The sequence below is a fragment of the Catharus ustulatus genome, chromosome 4 (genome assembly GCF_009819885.2).
Source record: "Catharus ustulatus isolate bCatUst1 chromosome 4, bCatUst1.pri.v2, whole genome shotgun sequence".
Taxonomy (NCBI): Eukaryota; Metazoa; Chordata; class Aves; order Passeriformes; family Turdidae; genus Catharus; species Catharus ustulatus.
In genome coordinates, this window is record NC_046224.1 from 72,024,926 (window position 1) to 72,045,801 (window position 20,876).

Consider the following 20,876-nt stretch of genomic DNA (forward strand, 5'->3'; position numbering starts at 1 on the left):
AGAAGATTCAAATAAGATAAGATAGTTACTCGCAACAGCTCAAAGTGACAAAGAATTTTGGCTTCAGAAGCTGGAAATAAGCTTCAGAAGCCATCTTAAGTTTATGTACCTGCTACATATATGCTTGTCTTATATTCATAGGGGATATACTTCATTGTAGAAAATCCGATCACTGAAAATATAAGAGCTTTTTTATATGTAGTATAGAGCAGGGCTGTTTGCTTGGAAGCTTATCCAGTCTATCTGTCCATATCATCTGACCTACTAAAGGATTCTGCTTGTCCTTGTTCTCTGAGGTCCTTAGACCACTGTGAGTACAGAAATCCCTAAAATGCTTGCACAAATTACTGCCTTCCTTGGGATTTTGCACAGTTCACAGGCCAGCATGGACTTTATCAATTGCTGAGCAACTAAACAGGTTACTGAAGGCAGATGTTTCCTGCTCTTTATTAAGGCTCTGTGGGCCCCTAAATCTGGCAATGGCATTAGGGTCAAAGCTAAAAGCTGTGTTTGCATATGTTGTGTGACACAGTTTGGGACACCACTTGTTGGAGAAACTGTTTATAAACTGTAGACAGAGTGAATAATATAAAGTTTGAAATTCTGTCCCCCGTTCTGAGCCAATTATAGTGATCTGAAGAACGAATGACCCAACAGGAAATGCAGAGTTAGTAAACAGAAATTGTGTATGTTCCACTGCAACTGTGTATGGTCATCTTCTGACTGAGTTAGGAAAGAGAGTTTCTGAAAATGAGTAATTCCTCAGGAAAAACTGAATTCTGGTTAACTCTGAGTGGATTATGTATAATTATGTGACATTCCTATTGGTTTCATTTCAGGAGTAATTCTCAAGTAAAACATCCAGTTGTTCATGAATGGAAGTCAAACTATTTAAAGCAATTCATTAGCAAGCTGCTGTATTGCTCCTGGAAGATGGTTGGTTGCCTTCAGAAAAACATTCTACAGAGAAAGTTTTTCTTACGTTTATTATAGAACAGTGTATTCAGGACTAGTTAAGTCATGTGGACATGGCCAAACCTGGTTCTGTAGAATGAAAAACAAAGACGATGGAGAGCAGGAGTCACCAAGGGAGGCTGCAGGTGCTGGAAGTGCCCAGCACGTGTCACCTCTGTTAGCTCCCCTCCTAAAGTGATGGTGTAGCCAAGCCTGCCAGGCAGGACTGTCACACATTTCAGAGCAGGGGGACTGACCTGTCTCTGTGTGTTCTTGCAGCTGCACAATGAGCTGGAGAAGGGCGAGAGGGAGAGCGTGGAGCTGCAGGAGTTCGCCAACGCCATCCTGCAGCAGATCGCGGATCACTGCCCCGACATCCTGGAGCAGGTCGTCAACGCCCTTGAGGAGTCCTCCTGACCTCAGCCACCACAGCACACCAGTGGCCAAGCCCAGTCAGTCCACGGAGCCAAGGGAGTGGAGAGCAATGTGAAAGACAGAGCATGGAATAGAAACTTTTGGTGCACCTTTGACAACAAAAAAAAGGCAAAAAAAAAACCCTTCTAAAAACTACATGCTCTCTAGGTTCTTCCAGTCTATGATTAATCAGCTGTTTTTATATTCATCTTCTCACTGCCTTTCTACTTTAGAATCCAATTCCCCATTGACTTTGTTGGTGGTGACTTATGGATACAGCTAAGCAGAGCTCTTCCAAGTCTACTGAGCAAAGAAGAGGGGATCCACTGAACACAAGCAGCTCTAGTTCTCCATGAGGTTGCAGAAGAGTAGCCCTCTCCTTCCATTAATATATTGCTTTTTCCTTTTTATCTTCTTTCCTTATTCCTGTTTTTATTTTCATGAAAGCTGAAAGCCTGAATTTTATAGTGCTAAAACCAAACCTGAGTGTGCTCTGATTATGGCTCATGGGTGGCCAGCATCAGCTAGCTCAGGTCTTGCTGCCTGTCTCAATGCTTCTTATTTTCTTACATAACAGAGTGAGGAAAGGAAAGTTTCCTTCCTTGCTCCTGTTAGTCATTTCATCTAGCAGCTGGAAAAAAGGTAGGCATACTGGTACTTTCTGTTTACTTAACTTGGATTTTTATTGTTCACTGGTCTGACTCTGAAGTGCTAGGTGGGACATTTTTTGATCTGTTGAATTTTGGGGGGTTTTAGATGAGGCTTCTCATCATAGGTCTGTGTCTCCGAAGTTCTTACTTTATAGAGAGCTCTCTCCCTTCGAGCAGGTGTGCTCAACAGGTCAGTTCCCAGCTTTAACTTGTATAATTTGTCCAGTTTTTGAGGCCATAACTTTGTGAGCACTAGGTCAGTTCCCAGCTTTAACTTGTATAGTTTGTCCAGTTTTTCAGGCCATAACTTTGTGAGCACTAGCTGTCATCAGAATAGTCTTAGGCATTCTGTAAATGAGAAATTTGCATCATTGAGCTTAAAAGTATAATTTAAAAGCTAAGTTAGGTAAATCAGTAGCACAGTTCTTACTATAATTATAATTTAATTTATTTTGGTTTAGCTTACATTGACAAGGAATGAGTTTTGAGTTCAGGGCAATAACCCTTATGAAGAGGAGCATCTCTGCTGGAGTAGGCACCCAGCTGAGTAGACAGGTGTAAAATCACAGCTTTACTTAAACCAGTGCAATTCTTCTGTGTATATGAGAGGCCTTAGTTTTATTCCCATCCACATTTGACACTCATTACAGCTCCTGCTGATAGGTAATATGACCTGAAATCCCAGGTCAGTTTGTCATTGTGGTAGCAAGTCAGAAATCCTGTTTTATGAGTAGGACTTGGGTGTTCATTCTTGGACTATGCATTAATGGGGAGACACATTTTTCCTGGCTGCCAGTGGTTATGTGTGTCAGGGGGCATCTGCAGGACAGAACCCTGTAGCTTGTCCCCATGTGCTCATTAAAGGAGCTGCTGCCTTTGGCTGGCTCATATTACTTCAGAAAGCAAAGGGAAGGCAAAAGGAGACCAAATAGCAACACAGCAGTGGAAAAAATCTTGGTTTTCTGGTCACTAGCTAATTATGAATCAATCCTCTCAGTAAACTTCCCATTCAGACAGAGCCTGCAGTTTAATTGCATATGACTTACTACATTTTGAGCTTAATCACTAAGCTGGTTATGCTAAGGAAAATGTTCCAGGCCCTTTCAAGAAAAATGCCTTTTTTATGTCTCTCAGATCCACAGTACAGCTCACCCTGTAGGCCTTTCACACCTTGTTTTTATCTTGAGCAGTGACCAATTGCGTCCAACAAGGAGATCAACACAAGTATGAGTAAGAGAAGATGTACCCTGTAGTTTTTTTCGAAACAAGCACTGAAAATTGGGCAAAACTGTAACCTTGTGTACCTATAGACTCTATTGAAAACTCGCTGATTTAAAATAAATCACATCCCCATTTATTCTACTGTAATAATTCAGCAGAAGGAGCTGCATTCATAGCCAAGGTGTCTAGGAAGAAGTAAGTCTCAAAAGAAGAGGTGAATCACTCCTTTTCTAATTTTGGGATTGCCAGTGCTTTGCAAATCAGAACTAGCTTTAGTTCTTCCTGTAATAGCAGCCTGTGTGTGAAGCTTTTTTTTGTGTCATGTGTGAGGAGAGTAATGGGAACCTGAATGTGCGGAAGGGGGGAATGCCGGAAAGCCAGCAGACAGTGACTGTACACACTGCTGGGCCTTGCCTCATCCCAGAACCACCCCTTTGGTCCCATTATTTGAGTCAGCACGTTTGGTAGGAGCTGTTGTTTTGAAATCTTTCCTCTTGCTTTTTCTTCATCACCCCTAATTACTCACTCAAGGAATTTAGTGCCGCCTGTAAAAGCATCAGAGCCATCAGCCCAGCATCATCGCCCACTGCCACCCCTCCTGACTCTCTCATTAACTTATATGGTCAAATCTCCAGCTGCCCTGGTTCCCTGCTGTAAAACAATCCTTCCTCTGTGAGAAGCTGTGGAATTTCCCTTATCGATGGTTCAAATGACTCCTGCTTGTAAACCTCTTACTGAGATGTTCCTTGATAGCGTTTCTGCTGGAGGCAGGGGCAGGGGGAGGGGATAGGAGCGAGGGGCGATCACTTTGGGCTGTTATTTCAATTCCCTGGCTTTACTGCATTGCCCACACATCACAGGGAAGTGCTGCTGCTCCTTCAGCATCTCCAACTCAGATTGTGGCTGCATCTCTGTAGTTCAAAGTGCCCCAGCCAAAGGCCTGGTGCTGTCATGGCAGCATGTGCAGGATCTGTGCATCGGCAGCCAGGTGAAGCTCACTGTTTACACATCTCCCAGCCTCTTCCCAGGGAGGATTTGTCAAGCCTGGCTGGTTTTCACACTGGCCATTTGGTCCTTTATCTGCCAGCCACACACCTGCTGTTCCTTCCATCTGAATTGTTGGGCCCTGGTGGTTTTTCTCGTTAACCACTGTTATCTCCTAGGTCTTGTAGGCTTCTCATCTTAAAGATTGATCTTAGACCTCTGTAAAATGCTTTCAGGGAGGGAGCAGATCTTATTTAGGAACAGTCTTGATCCAGCTTGATCTCCATTGAACTGTTTAAGGTAATCTGTCTGATCCGATGTCGACAGAGATCCTGTGGTGAATAGCTTGAGGAACTTTGGAGTTTGGGAGGTACTGCTGGCCACGATTTAATGCTGAATGTGACCACTGAAAGCTTTTTCTTTTCACTCTTACGGTGTACCACACCATTGGCCTTAAGGCAACAAAGGGATTTTATTCTCATAACCCATCATGGAATTGCGTATGAAGCACAAGCCATGTGTGGCATACCCTGCAATGCTCATGCAGTTGCCTAACCCACCACTGCTCTTTTAAAATCTTGCTCCCAAGTGTCAGCGGCCAGGCAGATGCAGACAGTTTCCTACCCCAGTGGTCCTGCAGTGCAGCAGCTCTAGGAAATCAGGGGCCCTTCCCAGAGACCCTGGGGAAATTTGCTTTTTCTTCTCCTGTTGAATGAAGTTCCATTTGCTACAGGAGCTGTGAAAGTTTTAACTGCTTTAATATTACTTTTTTTTTCTCCTGAGTTGTCATTTGTAGAGAAGCTGAGAGATGTGAGGACTCAAGGAGCTGTTTGTAGAAAATTAAGTAGGTGATTTTGGCAGGGTTTGGGCTAAAAAATAACTGAAGCCTGAAGCCCATGTGCACTGTAAAAGCTGACACTGCAACCACACTTGTTCATGATATCCACAAGTCCAAGTCCATATTTTCCTCTGAATCCAACCTCATGTAAAACACTAAAAGGACATAACACTAGAATTGCAGAGTGAGAACATGAGCACTGTTTGCCATTGGCATGCTCCCAAATGAAGCTCTGAGCTTCTCGAAGTATTCTCTCTCATTTTGACTGTCTTTAACCAGCTTTCACTGCAGAAAATGCCAAACCCTCTTTGGAGTATCCAGTTATTGCCAAGTCCTGGGGATGGAAAGTGAAGGTCCGACGTGATGCGCGGAGCCGCGTGCGCCGTTTCTCATTGCACGGCTGGAATATCCCTTCTCTAGAAAATTTCCTGGTGCTTCAGGGCTCTGAAATTTGCACAAGGGGGCATAAATGTCATCAGTCTTGTAGAGATAACCCTGGTTTTTGAACCAAAGGGGCATCTCTTTTCATTTGCCCTGTGATTTCCACGTGTTCTGCTGCTAGCGCTCAATTTGTTGGGAATTTTTTACATCTGCTGAGGGTTGGCAGGGTTGAGTCCCCACTCCTGTACTAATTGCCAATCGCTGCCACTGCAGGGGTCTTTACAAAGGATGTAGAGTCATGCACTGAGACCATTTTAAAGCAAAAATGGCACTGCATATGTCATGTGTATATCCCTCCAACGACTCCAGTGAAATGCTAAAGGGAAAGAGTACAATCAAGGCATCTGATCCTGGAAGGAAGCCTCTCCTCAGCTCAACGCCTGCACTGTGGAAGAGGGACCTGGAGAGGCTGTGGATAACCAACACTGCCCCAGCGGAGCCGGCAGGGTGGGAGGGCTGGGCACGGGGCATCAGGGGTGTCATGCCTGGCAAGGCCAACTCTGCTGACCCCTCTCATCTGTGTGGTGAGGAAGAGGAGTGTCAGAGGTTTTTTTAAAACAAAACTATGTTTTTAATTGTTTTTTCCACATCAATGGAAGGAACCTTACACAACAGCAGATCCTTCTGAACAAAATGGCTGTGTCCGCTGACTATTTTTAAAACTAAAAAAAAAAGAGAAAAACTGTTTCAAAACTTTTTAGTGTCAAAAGCATAAACTCAGAAATCCTGACTTTTTCCAGTGTGTGTGGTGAGTGCTGTAACCCTGTCATCAGTATCTCCCCTGACTTTTTCAGGGGTGTTTTTTTCCTGTTTTGTTTTCTGCTTGTCAATATTGTCTGTGTGGTCCTAAGGCTGGGGCAGTTACCAACAATGTGTGTCTGTTGTCAGATTGAAACAAAGATAGTAGTAGAACTGAAAAAGATGTGTTTTTAAAAAATATATAAAAAACAAATTTCATTAAAAGGAATTCAAGTAAAGAAGCAACAAAGCCATGACTCCTCCTCTCGGGATTGTACAGAAAAGAATTTGTGGGCTTATAATTATAACCAGTTGCCTTTCACAGGCTTTTGAGGTCCAAGGCAGCTTGGCCTCTTAGGAAATGTTACAAACCCTGTATAAATTCCTCCTTTCCCAGGTTTATACTGTACATGTGTAAGACAGAAATGGGTGGAATGAAACAGCATTTTGAAGTCAATCTTTTCTGGTAGCAGTTATCAACACCAGGTGTCCCCTAAGATGGGAACCACTGATGTGAATGGGCCAAATGCTTTGGCCAAATTTTCTATTTTCTCCATCCCACCTCTTGATGCCAGAGGCATGAGCAAGTGCAGATCAGCAAGTGCAGGTAGTTGTGTGTAGGTTCATTATCAAAATTGTATTTCCGTGCCTCTGGTGTTGGTCACATACCCAAGCATGTTATGGGGCAAGAAAGGACCAGCAGCCACTTTCTGCTCTGGTTACATCAGACTTGCATTGCTTGAAAGGAACAACATGAGGCTAAACTTGTGTGTTAGCTTAACAAAAAGAGCCCTGACAAATGGCTTTACCAATGAACATAGGTAAAGAGTTGCATTAAGTGAATGTATTTTTATTATCAGACTTAACCATCCATATGCTGTTGGTCCCCATTTTGCAAGCTTAGTTCAGATCTTGAAAATCAAGTCAGTGTGGTTTGCTTTTAAGCAGATATTCCCATTAGGCTCTAGGTGCTTTGGTAGGGCTTTTTGTTCAAAACACTGGTTTCTTTCACTTGGAAACTGGCAAAAAAATGATCTATTGGTCATGATATACTCTTACTTGTTACAAAATGTGGTTATCTTAAAAACCAAATTCGAAGCCAAATTTTAAAAGTAGGCACTGTTCCTTTTATCTGCCCCATCTTCCCAGCTCCCTGCAGACAAGGCCAAGTCCTCCCTCCCTGGAGTGGCTGCATTTGGCCCCTCATTACATACTCATTACAGTATAACTGGGGATGCTTTAGTGTAAGATGCCTTTATTTGTTCAGATGCTGGAGGAGGATGAATCCAATGGGACCACAAACAGGGGAATAACTTCTGTGCTAGCCCAACATGCTGCTCCAAGCCCACTAAAACAGTATCTTGCCGTTTCCTTCCAAGGCAATAAATGAGGAGAGCTGCACACCGAGTTCACAAATCATCTGTGGAGTTGAATTCTCTGGGATCCTCCATCCGCTCCACAGACACAGATCCCTCATTTGCTTTGGAAGAGACATGTTGCACTTTAGTGAGGGGGGAGGCAGGCTTTAGGGATGGGATCTAGTGTACTTGAATTCCTTTTGGAAATGACAGCAGCGGGAGACATTGGTGTCCGTGATGCAAATGCGCACGCTGCCTTCAACTTGTATGTGTTTTATTGCTGGAGTCATGTTAACTGACAGGATAATGAAATTGCAAAGAAAATGTGTTATATTCAACTTTGCCTTGATAATATAAACACTTTGTTCATTTTTTTTTCTTCTTTTTTTATTCACAGACTAAGTTCATCAGGAAATTATAAAATTATTTAAAAATTCCGTGCCATGTCTTTCTTTTCATGTCTTTCTTTTTGCTTGGTGTTCTCTCCTGCATGCCCAGGATGGGAGAGCAAGTAGGAGGGCTGAATGGCTGCAGGACTGCTCCCTGAGACCAGGCTTGAGGTCCCAGTTGTTGCCTACCAGCACCAGTGGGACAAGCCTGCTGGGGTTTGGCTGTACCACATGCCTGGCAATGCTCATGGACACAGCTGGGGCTGCCTGCAAGGTGAAGGTGAGGGACTGGCAAGCACAGAGGTGTGCCACATACCCTTGAACCTCACAGGTCAGGTGAGTGGATATAAAACAGCTACTCTCACAGTCAGCTTTGTCTCTCCTGCCTATTTTCCAAGTCGGTACTTAAAAGTTGCTAATGGGTGACTGAATTCCACCCGTATTGAGTCAGTGTCAGGATCACATCTTCCAGAGCAACGTGCCTAGAAAGCCTTGCTGTGGAAGGCCAGCAAGACTGTCCTACTGAACATATTCCTGGTGAAACCTGGATGTGGGTCCTGTCCCTCAGGAGCAGAGTCATGGCTTTGTGAGGTGAGATGATCTGTGCTCCCTGCAGTGCCGGCAGAAACAGGCTCTACCCAGTGTCCAGTCTCCAGACGAGTGCTGATGACATGGGAAATTGCCTGAGTAATATAAAAATCTATAAAAATCTCATTTTTCTGGTGTTTTTGACTGTTCTAAAGAGAATAGTATCACAGCACTGGGTCCCACTGGTAGAACAATATCCGTGCTAAACACACTCCACCAGATCTTCCGCAGCTATCCTGTAGCCCTGACAGCACAGACCTCCCCAGGTTGGGGCACTTTCTAACCAATTTCTTTCTCCTTTTGTCTGTCTGTACAGCCGGTTTTTCTCTGGGCTTTCTTGCTGGCCTTGTCCCTTCTGCTTTTCCTCGATTCATCATTTCATGAGGCTCTTGAGGTCCTGACTTGTTTCAGTACAAGTGACTACATATGTAACCAGAACAGGCATCCTGATCTCAGTGCCTGGACTTTCCCTTCCCTTTGCTGATTGGATTTCAATCACTTGGGCTTCAATCAGGCATGTAAAGCAGCGTGTGGAGAAAGGATGTGTGGGGATTAAGGGTCTCAGGAGCTTTGAAAGGAAGAGTCCATCAGCCCTTTGGTTCCCAGTCTGGTTTATGTTCGCTCAGACATCTTTGGCTGAGAAGGGGATTCGTGAATCCTGTCAGGCCAGGGTGTGCCTGGCTTCTGCAGCACAGTCCAGATAGCTGAATGAGACCACATGCCACATAAATTTAACCAGTTGCTGCACAACAAGGTACCCATCAGTCTGATAATGGCACAAACACCACTTCTGAAGGAAGTGTACTTTTTAAAGCAGTAGTGAAAGGTCAGGAGTCCGAGTCAGCACCAGCAGGACAGCACATCTGCAGGGAGAGCAGCACATCTGCAGGGAGAGCGGAGCTGAGCTCTGCAGCCCACGCTGGCTCTGCTGCTTGGTGAGTTTCAGGGCCATGTCCCGGCAGGCTGACTCATGTTTTGGATGGCCCATAACAATAACACTGTTCGTGCTGAAAAGAGAAGATGCCAAACGCCTTTTGTGCGTTATCAGGTTACATTTAATGCAGTGTGCAGTAAAACACGAGGCATCTGAACAGAATTGTGTTGATTGCAGCTCTGTGACACTGAACAGGCAAGGCAGCAGTGGAAACAGCAAATGGTCAGCCGTGGGATCAGGCACACCTAGATGTGAAACATTTTTCTTTGCAGATAGGTTCGTAGGGGTGTGCACAGCCCCTGGCTTGCCCAGGCTCCTGATGAAACATGGGCCTTCTGCAGTGCTCTAGCCAGGGTGACTTGCTTTTCTAAATCACACCAGTCAGGGAAACTGTTGAAACCACATCTGCGATCCACTAGGAGAAGCTACATATTTAGGATCTCCTATTTCTGACAGGATCTGCTGCGCTTGTGCTGCAGATGCCTTTTGCTTATGTGGATTGAAGCAGTAGGGGTGCATCAGTCAGCTCAAAGATAACCAGATAGCCTCAAAACAGTAATTAAAGCCAATTTCCCATGCTAATGATCTGTATGTGACTAGTGACCTTTAGACTGGGATTTTGAGACATCAAGTAGGTCTTCTCACTGGGCTTCGGGATGTTTAGAAATCTCAGGTGAATAGCCAAAGTCCTCTTTCATTAATGCCTTTAAAAACCCTCAAATTAAAGTAGGGCATATGACCTGGGAAACTAAATGTTTTGTATATGGATATACTAAAATTAGATGCAAATAAGCAAACAGAGCCATCCAGCTTGTGTTGGTAGACCTTAATTCTGAATATCCTGGTGATGTATTATAACATGTAAGTGGAACAGCTGGGACCATCTTGGGTGTAGCTGTGGGGTTACAGCAAGTGATTCTCAGGGCGTGGGCTTTAAATCCATCTGGTTTTAAGTACATGAGCAGTAGCTTTTCCCAGTGTTTACAATTGCAAACATGAAAACTTTTCTAAAAGGTTGGCTAAGAAGTTAAATATTTAGGCCCAGGTACTGCAGCCCATTTGTATGAAGTTGTCGCTTGCTTCAGTGGGAATTCAGCTCCAAGAATGTCTGTGGACACACATCTTGTGACAAGGCAAGTTAAAAAAACCTTTGGCTTCTTTATGTATTGCTAAAAAGGATGAGTGGCTGCTGTAGCTCAAAACCCATCCTAGAAGGATTTTCGTTCAGCTTGAGTAAACCCTTCATTTTCTGTAAGGGCACACCATTTTGGGGAACCACAAGTCTTGGAATGTATATGAACACTCTTAACCTTTCTTATATAATGCACAGAAGCTAGTTTTAGCTCCAGTGTATCCTCTTATAGCCCAATGCCCTGCAGTGCACGTATGCATATATGTGTCTGTGCCCATTTGTGTGATCATATATAAATATACAGAGCTGCCCACTGGAAACCATGCTTCAAGAATGCTGAACCTGCAATGGCGAAGGTCTGGAAATTAGAAAATCTGCATGACTTCATGCCTACTATGTCCATGATGCAATTTTCAATGAGGTACTATGTAATTATTTTTTTGCCAGAGCCTTCCTTCATTTATGTGTGCAGGATTAATTGATTTCTTTGAACTGGTAATTGTACAAACCCTACCACTGCTGCCATCCAAGACCACCAGTTCTCTGTCACAAACCTCTCATAACTTTGGTGCTTTAAATTGTCCCTCATGCTAGTGGTAGCTTAGACATTAGGAGGGCTGTTGCTCCCTGGGCATTCCAGCACTTCCCCATACCCATATCTCTGACCTGTAATTGCCCCCACTTATTTCTGGTGGGTTTTATAATCCAACTCTTCACCTAGCAAAGAGGAGTTCTGTTTCTTCAGCCACAGAGCTGAGCATTAACTATGATAAGACACCATAGACTGCCTGAGGCTTGTCAGGAATTCAAAGACTTGGAGATACAATTTGACATCAAAGTGGAGGTAAAGGGATGTTCTTCCTCTGTTCTTCATGGTTGTCTACAAAGCACATTGACTTTCCCAACCAGGTTGTTCCTGGCAGCAACACAAGCCTTTCCCAAAGTCCTATATGAAATATTTGAGACTACCTGACAGCTGAAGTGACTGACATGTCACAGAAGGGGCATATGTTTGCAGACTCTTGTAGACTGCAGTTGCAAAGAGCTCCAAAATGCTGCATCAGATACTCAGTGACTGGACAATGTGCAATACATGCACATGGGATTTAAAGACTGAGTGCAAAGTGCAGAAGGAGGTAAGTTTAATTTCAGTGTCTCATTTTTTTAGTCCCCACATGACTTCAATCAGCAGTTCATGCCATTCATCTATGATTTAATTAATTTTGCATTAGTAGTTACAATGAGCATGGTGGTGGTGGTAGTTATCCAAGTTTGAGAAAGTTCCTTCTAAGGATATTTTGAACTGTTGCCACTTTTGCTGATACCCTTCATTATGAAGTACCATGTTTTGGATTCAGGTATGTTTTCTCAGTCCAAGTGGTGACTGTGTAAGGTGGTTTTCAGAGGGAGCCAGGGCTGAGCAGCAGGAGCAACCAGGGAACTTCCACAGACTCATGGCACCCACCAAAGCCAGGGAGGTTCAGCTGTAGCACAGCATCATTGCTGCATTGCTGCTCTCTCACCCAATCTGATACCTGAGTGACTCCTTCTTGATAATTTTGACTCTACAAAGGAGTTTATTTGGGGAGCTACTCTCTTGTGTATAAATCCATGAGAATGACACTTGTACATGATACCCTCTTTTCCCTTTTTCTTTTCATATTTTGTTTAAGCATTTTTAGCAGAACACAGCTGAAGTAGCAACCAAGCTCTTAACAGGTTAAAGGTGCCTCTTTGCTGTGCCAGGCACAACTGGTGAACGCTCATGTCTTCACAGACTCTTCGGGCTCCAAAGATGTAAAGTGAACCAGGATGAGTGGGAATTCCTGCTGATATCTTGATTGTCTGCATCAGAGGAGGCCCTACAACAGAGTTTTGTGTGGAAAACCAAGAATCTCCAGTGAGGATCTTGTATGACCCTGGCAAGGTCTTTGTGCTCTCAGCAAGGCTGGAGAGGACAATGGTAGCTGGCAGCCACTGTGTCAGCTGCCATCCTTGCCTTAGATTTGTGTGGGGCTAGGAGCACGCTGCCTGCCACTTGCCAGGGCTCAGCTCACTTGCAGCAATCTGTTCAGCAGCAATAACTCTGACTCCCATTGTCTCCTCAGATGACAAACCAGCAAAATGCTTTGAGGCAGCTGTGCCCAATTTTTCAGCTCTGCCAACTTTCTGCATGTCTCAGAAAGCAGCACCCACTTCTGTTATCTTTATTTTTGAATCCAAAGTGGTTATACACCAGGGGTTTGCTGGTTTTTTTGGACACCCTTCAGGTATCTGGCAGGCACGGCAAGCCCAGGAACTGCTACCCCAAAGCACGTGGTGCTGCTGCTCCTTCAGGAGGAGGTGGGAACAAGTTGGTGTCTCCTGCAGACTCCCTTGTGACCATCTCTAGTACAATACTGTAAGATGACTCTTTTTCCTGCCCCAGTGATATGACAAGTGTGAAACACTGTCTTGAGGACAGATAAAGACAATAAAAAACTCATTCCCTTGTGCATTCAAAACCCTCCATGGCTGCAGTGATACTGCACATCACAGATCAAGCTTCCTACCAGTGCCCTCTGAAGGGTCCTCTCCTGGTAGTTTGGCAGCAGCATGACACCTTGCATCCAAATTAAATCCCTCACTAGACCCTGGAGGAAATGAAAAAAACTGGGATTTGTCAACAAAATGTAATGCAAGTTACATCTTCCATCAGGATGTGCACAGCCATCCCTGGTGTGGCAGGGAGGGATTGATATTTGTCACCCCTGGTTCCTCATGGACCTGAGGAGGGTTTGGCTCCTCACCCAGCCCACAAGTCTGGGGTGCCAGGGTCAGGCAGTAGCTGCTGGCTTCAGACTGAACCTCAGGAGCAAGCACTGTGCCAGATGGTGGATGTTGAAGATGGGCTGCACCCAATGCAATGGCAGCCTTGGCAGTCTTCCCCCAGAAGCCCAAGCCAGGCAAAGTGCCCAAGGTGCCAGGGAAAGGCTGCTCCTCACCCCCTGTGGTTGGAGGTTCTAATTTCCTCCTTTAGTTAATGAAGCGATGACTCCTGACAACAGCAGCAGTAACACAATGGTCCATGCTCATCTGTCAGAAGAGCAGATCAAAGCCACCTATGGAGCTGCAGACAAATAGCACCAGGGATGACCCAGAGGCTTCCTCTGCATGAGTGACATGGGACTGATGACTTCACTGTGAAACCAGTCCTGGATCCGTGCAGCAAAGTGACCCAGCCTAGCGCTGAGCCAGAGCTTTCTTCTGCTCGCTCTCAGCTCAGGAGTGACAGAGCTTCCAGAGGATGATGCCAGCTTTCCCTGCGTTTGTTTTTCTGGTGAGAGGCCTTGCTCAGCACAGCTCTGTTGCTCGTGCTCATCATTAGATGTGCAATCTGCAGATGATATCTAGGCAGGTCCAGGCAGGACGGAGCGCTGTGGGTGTGCTGCAGCCTGGAACTGTGCAGTGGCCATGTCACGGATCATTTGGGAAGACGTGTGGATGTGCCAAGAGTCACCGACAGCCACCACTTCATGCCCAGCTTGGAGCCAAGACTGAGCTGCTCTGGGCTGTCCAGGTGTCCTGACACACACCCTCACTGCAGCACCAGCTGCATTAACTGCTAACGCCTTCTCTACCCAGAAGAGGTGAGGAAATAGAAAAAAATACAGAGCAAATCAGCCAAAGATGTGTCAAAGGCCAGCTCCCCCTGCTCTGTCAGCATGTACCAGCTGCAGTTCAGGCTCTAAATGGAGCTCAGATGCCTGGGGGTTCAGGTGCTGTATGCTGGGGAAGGTTCCTGTAACTCACAGACAATGAATGATGTGGTCCCCCCTAAAGCCCAATTTTATATCCTCAAGAAGGTCCACAAGAGGCAGATCTGGGCCCTCTGAACCTCACAAAAGCTTGTTTGCTCTCCACAGAACTCGGTGCCTGACGTTACTCATGCTGCTATAAAAGGGATTATATACAAGCCATATCTTCAAGGGTGTCAAAACACAAGGTTACAATCTTCTATGACAATTGGTTCTTCCAAACACAGCCCCCGAAGCCCTGTGATGGAAAGACGGTCCTCATTTGCATTTACCAAAAAAAAAGACACCCAAAAAAAGAATTCCAGCTCTCATTGCTGGAGGGAAATAAAGAAAAATGTAGCTTCAATGTACAGCAAAGGCTCAGAAACAAGAATTGAATCCACAAAAAAATCCTGCCAGAGTGAAAAACAAGATTTAAGCACATGAGCAAATATGTTTTGGGGCATGAATCATGGTGTCTTCCCCTTTTGTTGGCTTCTTTGGGTTTGGGAATTTTTTTGCTTTGGGTTTTTTGGGGAGTTTTTCTTTGGTTTTTTGCAGGTGTGTTTAATTATAGTCCCAGGATGTGATGAAACGTTTAGTGATTTGGTGTAAGTTCAGATGCCACAAGCGGTGTTAGCAGGTAGGTGCTGAGCACATCCTGGAAAATCTGTGTCTCAAGCTGAAAATTCAGAATCATCACCTCGGGATGTAAACCACAGAAAATACAGAACACATACACAATTGCACTTAAATTACATGGGGAAACTCCATGTCTTTAATTTTACCTTTGCAAGAGCACATGACAGGATTCTGAGTTAGAACTCATTGGTTTCTACATCTCTAATTCCTTGTATGTGTAAATACATACAAGCCCTTGAGATGTGCCAAGGGCTGCTTGTGCCATGGGAGCATCAGTATCCATGTACAGCCCTTTGTTTGGTGGCTGGGCTCCAGGACCATATTCATGACAACATCTGAGTGCCTTAGAAGAAAACCATCAATTGCCATGTGGTTTCTGCCTTCTTTGGATCTTGTGACTGCACTTTGGTACTTTGGTTATTGCAGTTTTCATCTCTGTCTACTTGGCGTGTTTTAGCGCTGGTGTTTGTCTATTACCCATGCTATATATTTGTTTGTTTGTTTGTTTAGAAGTTACAGTATCCATGGACTATATTTGTGTTCCCTTCAGCTCTCATTGTGAAGGTGAGACCCTTAAGAAAAGGCATTCATCATCAAAGGGCACTTTGGTGCCTACAAAACACGGTGATTTTCATACGAAGGCTTTATTGTCACCAGGTTGGTTTGTAGGAGGATGTCAGAGTAGCACAGGAGCTGCAGAGCCTTGCTAACACCCTCCAGTTTGTCCCTGAGAGTTGTGGGACCCAGAAATAAAACCAGGAAATGTGCTATGGCTTCACTAGCTGTGAATAGTGCCTGTCCCCAGGCTGTGTGACATCCCTCCCAGGCAGCACCAGCAACCACACACATGGCAGACACACATTATATCACAGATCTCATCTCCCTGCCTGCTGCCCCAATCCTCCCTCTGCAGCCCCACAGTCCTAACACCTCCTAACACTGTGCTGTTCTGCACAGTGATGTTTCCAAACTCATCCTGCCTGGTGGCACTGGTGGCAGGGTGGCACTGGTGGCAGGGCGGCACTGGTCGCACCCTCCTGGCTTGGTGTCTCAGCACATTTCATTTCCTTCCCTTCCACCTGCCAGGCCACAGAGAACGTGCCACCCTCCTCAGAAGCCAGCTGTGTCACCTGTGTGTCCCCAGGGCCATCAGGGCGTCAGGCTGGCCCCGCAGCCGGGAGTGCCCAAGCCAGCAGGGACGCAGAGGCACCAAGCAAGCCCAGGGAGTGGTTCTCACCCCAGGTTTGCGATTTGTGAGGTTCTGCCCTCCATGCCCACCTGCAAGAGTGCCTGTGGGGCCAGGCAGGGAGAGGAGGCTGGACCCTCTTTGCCCATCCTGTGCCTCTCTCCCCTGGCATGACCCCACACACCTCCCTGCTCCATGGGAAAAGCTGGATGTAATGTGTGAATTGTGTTTGTTTCCTCCTTTCGCTGAAGTTGCTGTGTGGTATAAATCTCAGTGATTATCAGAAGAACAATCCCCTTTCTTTAGGGAGCTGGCTCCCTATGTGGCAAGGCTTGGGACCCTGGGCTGGCCCCAGGGCCATCTCCTGTCCCCCTTTTCCAGCAGTGCCATGGGACAGGTGATGCTTATCTGCCCATAGGAGGGAGGGATGGGGGAGCTGTCCCAGCTCCATGGAACAAAACCCAACAGGGCCCTATCCATCCCTATGCCATCAGGGATGCAGAGCAGCTCTCCCACACCATCCTGTGCTCGGGCTGTCCCTGCCAGCCAGCACTGAAGGCTGGTGGGGCTCAGTGGGAGGCTGGTGTGGCCTGGTCCCTGGAGCCAGGGATCCTGGCAGGGGCCACCAAGGGGGGCAGTTACAGTTTAACTCAGCCAGCCCACAGAACCCGCTGTTGGGAGTGCCTGTCTAATGATTAAAGGGCTAAATGAGGAGACCTGAACTCCCTGTGCTCTCCCCAGCCTTGCTACCAACTCAGGTGGAGACAGGCAAGCCAGGCAGCTGCCAGGTCTGAATGCCACTGAATGTGGAGAGGTAGCCTGGCTCTGGAAGGGCTGCACGTGTCAGCCAGCATTTCAGGCTGTCCCCATCTGACCTCTGGAGCAGACCCCCAGCCAGCAGGACCATCCAGATGGGAAGATCAATCCCAGGGACCCTACTGGTGCATCACTGAGGTGAGGAGAGGTGTTTGCACATCATACAGTTGCAGCATTCCCTTTGTGTCCTGTGCTGGCAGAAGGGAAGAGAATACTTGGAGATGTCCACCTCTAAAGGAAGCAGCTTCTGCCTATCCCACAGGATGACCAGTGACCAGCCCCTGTCTGGCTCCTGTCTTTTCTCAGCAGGGTGTTCCTGAGTCCAGGATGGATTTTTCTTGGTGATGTCAAGCGAGATGAATCCTGGTTTAATTGACCATGAGTGAAATCGTGCTTTGATGGTTAATGTTATACTTGGGGCTGGGAAAACTACTGCAAAATCATAGCAATTAGAGCTGGAAATTATTCAAGTCATCTAATGTATTTCCTCTCCCCCCTTGCTGTCTCTCCCTGGTACAGGGGCAGTGACATCTCCTCTGTATTGTCGGGTCCTGCCTCTCTGACTCAAGGAGTGGAGCATCCACGTGTCCCTGGGCAGACAATTCCATCATTTTGGAAGACGTCAACTTCAGAAAATGTTTCAGAAGTTTAGCCTATATTTCCTTTTGTGGAGTGCCACAGATTCTCAGGTCATGAGCTTTACGCCCCAAGGAAACTGGCTGCTTCCCACGAGGGCAGTGGCTGGGAATGAGGCGATGCTTTCCTCTGGGGTTTGCAGGGGCAGGTAGAGAATGTGGGGGTGGGTCAATGAAGGTTTTCACACCTGCAAGGCAGGTCAGATCAGGTAGCTTGTCTGGAAAGCTCCTCCTTTGGCAGGAGCTCAAGATTTTTTTTTTTTTTTTCCATTTCCAGATTTTTATTCCACGAATTCCACCTTGACTCGTAACAATCTCACTGTAGGAAGTGTGTCCAGTTCCTCACAAATTCACTTCCTTTCACTTGCTTTTACTGGTAGTAATCTCAGCACGGGGATTGCCCCCACCAGGGGCAAGTTGCAAAGGACAAAAAAAGGTCCATGTCAATGAAAGAAGCACAGTGAATATTGAAAGCTGTCCTGGGATAGGCATCATCTCTGCCTCAGCTCTATCCTGGATGCAGAGGGCACACAGGATCAGAGATCAGAGCTTATGAGCACCACAGAACTGCTAGACTGGGCTTAAGAGAAGTTGGAGCCACATGGCTGAGTTTCTAGTGATAAGGTGTCCTGCCTCTCAATATATTCTGCCCTTAACTGAGAGGGATTTGTATCCCTTAATACATTTTAAATTGCTCTTCTCCTCTGCAGAGTGAACTTAGTATTTCCACATCTCAAATAGTTTTAACACTTCCCCACCCTCTTCCTGCTTAGTGGTAGCAGAGACCAGAGGGGAGAGACACAAGATCCACTGCTGTAGTAGAAGAGAAGGAGGAGCATGAGGACAATTGGAGTTACAGGAATGTTCCAGTGAGCTGAAGAGAAATAAAACAGCTTGTGCTGTCCGGGGAGCTGCATGGGTTAAGATGCTTTTCACAATGGAGCAGATGGAACATCTTCCGTGGGTGTGCTGTACAGTGTCTCCCACCAATATTAGTCACATCCCAGACTCTAGTCATGGACTGGAGTCCACATCCTGCCCAGATCCAGTTGTGGATGCTGCCCATTATTAAATCAGCAAGGCTTAATCATGTTGGGACATGTAAAGAGCACATGGACAACACCTTTGGCAGCTGAGAGGAGGCATGAGCCCCTCCTTACTGGCAGCTGGTGGCCCACTTCCCAGCACCTAGTAAGGATCACTCTGGCTGAATACAGGTGCCCTTCTCTTATCTTCCCTGCTCTGTAGATGAAGAAATAGCTTCAGTGGTCAAAAACTATGGAGTGACACCCATAGTGTGTAATTTTGGTGGAGGATAAATCAATCTTGTGGGAGAGACTAGGATAAAAGAAGGCAATCAACTTTTTTTCCTTCCAGGAAGAAAACAAAGTTCAGCAGAGAGGACACAGTAAGATAAAGCAATTGGTGGTCTCCTGTCATCATCCACCCACACCAGCACCACGACCAACTCATTCTGTGGGGATTTTTGTCCTCAGCAATGGCAGCACTGCGAAGGGCCATGCACCTTGTTCCTGCTGGCTCAGGCCACTGCAACTCTCCTGAAGCCCTCCCAGGCCAGCTGGGAAATCACTCCCACCTGTTTTGGAGACGCACACCCCAGCTGTCCCTCCTGCCCTTCCTGGCACCCAGCATGCCCTGACACACACGTTATGTATCTTGTCCCACCATAGCAGGAGTGGAGACATCAAGGATGGATTAAAGCTGCAGGAATTCCCATCTTCCTCATGGACTACGCTGAGGCCAGCATGGTATTTCAATAACCTGGTCTATTTTTGAAATAATCCCTATGGCCCATAGCTGAGGATTTTAAGGAACACGTTTATCCAGTGCTGCCCATCCACCTCTGCTGGTGGTCCAGCAGCTCTGCCTCCCCATCTGTCCCTGTAACCCTGATGTAAGACACCATCCTGGGGTGTGAAGCAGTGCCAGCCCCAAGAGGATTCCTGTGAGGACAGATGAGGATCTCTGGCCTGCTGACCTGCTGTGGCCAGCTGTCCCTTGTAGCACCAAAAGTGGAAAAGCACATTACTCTACAGACCAAGCAATTTGTTACCGAGCCTTAGTTCTGTGACACTCCCCTTCACACCTCCAGGTCCCCAGGAGGGGTCCCTGCTGTTTGCTGGCTTTCCAGAGCAGCACCCTGCCTCTCCTCTCTGCAGCCTTAATGTGCAAGTTAGAAGTTGGACAGACAAGCAGGGATGGCAAACAGGCTCTACCTCAGAGCAAAAAAGCTGGCATCTAAAAGTTCCTGCAGCCAGCTGCAATTTCAAGACATCCTTTGCCCTCTAATTAGTTGGCATTTGCTGTACCAACTATTATCTTTCTAGTTACACAGCACTGAGGACAATGGCTCCTTATTTCCTGCCACCAACACTGGGTTACTATTTACCTCTAGCTGTACCTCCTCTGTCTCCTATTCCCATTAAAAGAAAGTGTCATTAGTGACTGCAGTGATGGGAAACACTGGCACAGTTGGTCATAAATTAAGACAGTTGGAGCCTTCAATTACTTGTAATGTGTAGCCTGCATTCAAACACTTACCTGCTCCTCTACAAATGCTCACGTATTTCTACTCTGAACCCAAATGGAGGCTCAGAGCTGTTTGAAACAAGATGCTTGTGTCAGGGTGGGTCTCTCAAGCTGCATTTTGTCCCAAGCCAGTAGAAATTTGAGGAATTCCAGGGGGCCAAATACCTCCCCGATGGAATTCCACTTGGATCCTTACATGTGTGAGTCTGTGTATGTGCAGGAGCAGAAGATGCTTTTTGCACCGTGTGTGAGGCTCTGCAGCTCCTGCTGCGCAGGGACTTTGGATGCCTGACGATGTGGGGCCAGAGATGCTGGACACCACAAGTGTAGCTTCTGGCTGCTGCAGAGCTGCCACCGAGCTCGGAGAGCGGGCACGTAAATCCCGTCTGCGCCCGAAGCTGCCCGGCAGTGCTGGGGGCTTGGCACCGCTTGCAGTTACACCAAAGAAATTCGCGGCGATCCTGCTGATGCCTGTGCAGCTACTCCTGCTTCTGCCAGGAAAAGTGAGAACGGGATCTGGCTGTGAATCTGTGAAGTTTTACGGGAAGGAATGTGGGGGACAGCCCCCAGTGTGATTCCTGGTGTTGCAGGCAAGGGATGGATGTGCTTGTTGAGTGCCAGCCCCATCAA

At 46.5% G+C, this 20,876-nt stretch overlaps 1 protein-coding gene across 12 annotated transcripts in view; it reads left to right on the plus strand.

Moving 5' to 3' along the window:
* The window catches only part of ERC1 (ELKS/RAB6-interacting/CAST family member 1), a 282,848-nt gene extending 274,816 nt beyond the window's left edge, over positions 1-8,032 (plus strand). For all 12 annotated transcript variants that reach the window (XM_033057010.1, XM_033057019.1, XM_033057014.1 and 9 more), the window contains one exon: positions 1,234-8,032. In XM_033057010.1, coding sequence (XP_032912901.1) covers positions 1,234-1,371 — 138 coding nt within the window. In that variant the 3' untranslated portion in view covers positions 1,372-8,032. The remainder of the gene's footprint in view (positions 1-1,233) is intronic.
* The last annotated feature ends 12,844 nt before the right edge of the window (positions 8,033-20,876 follow it).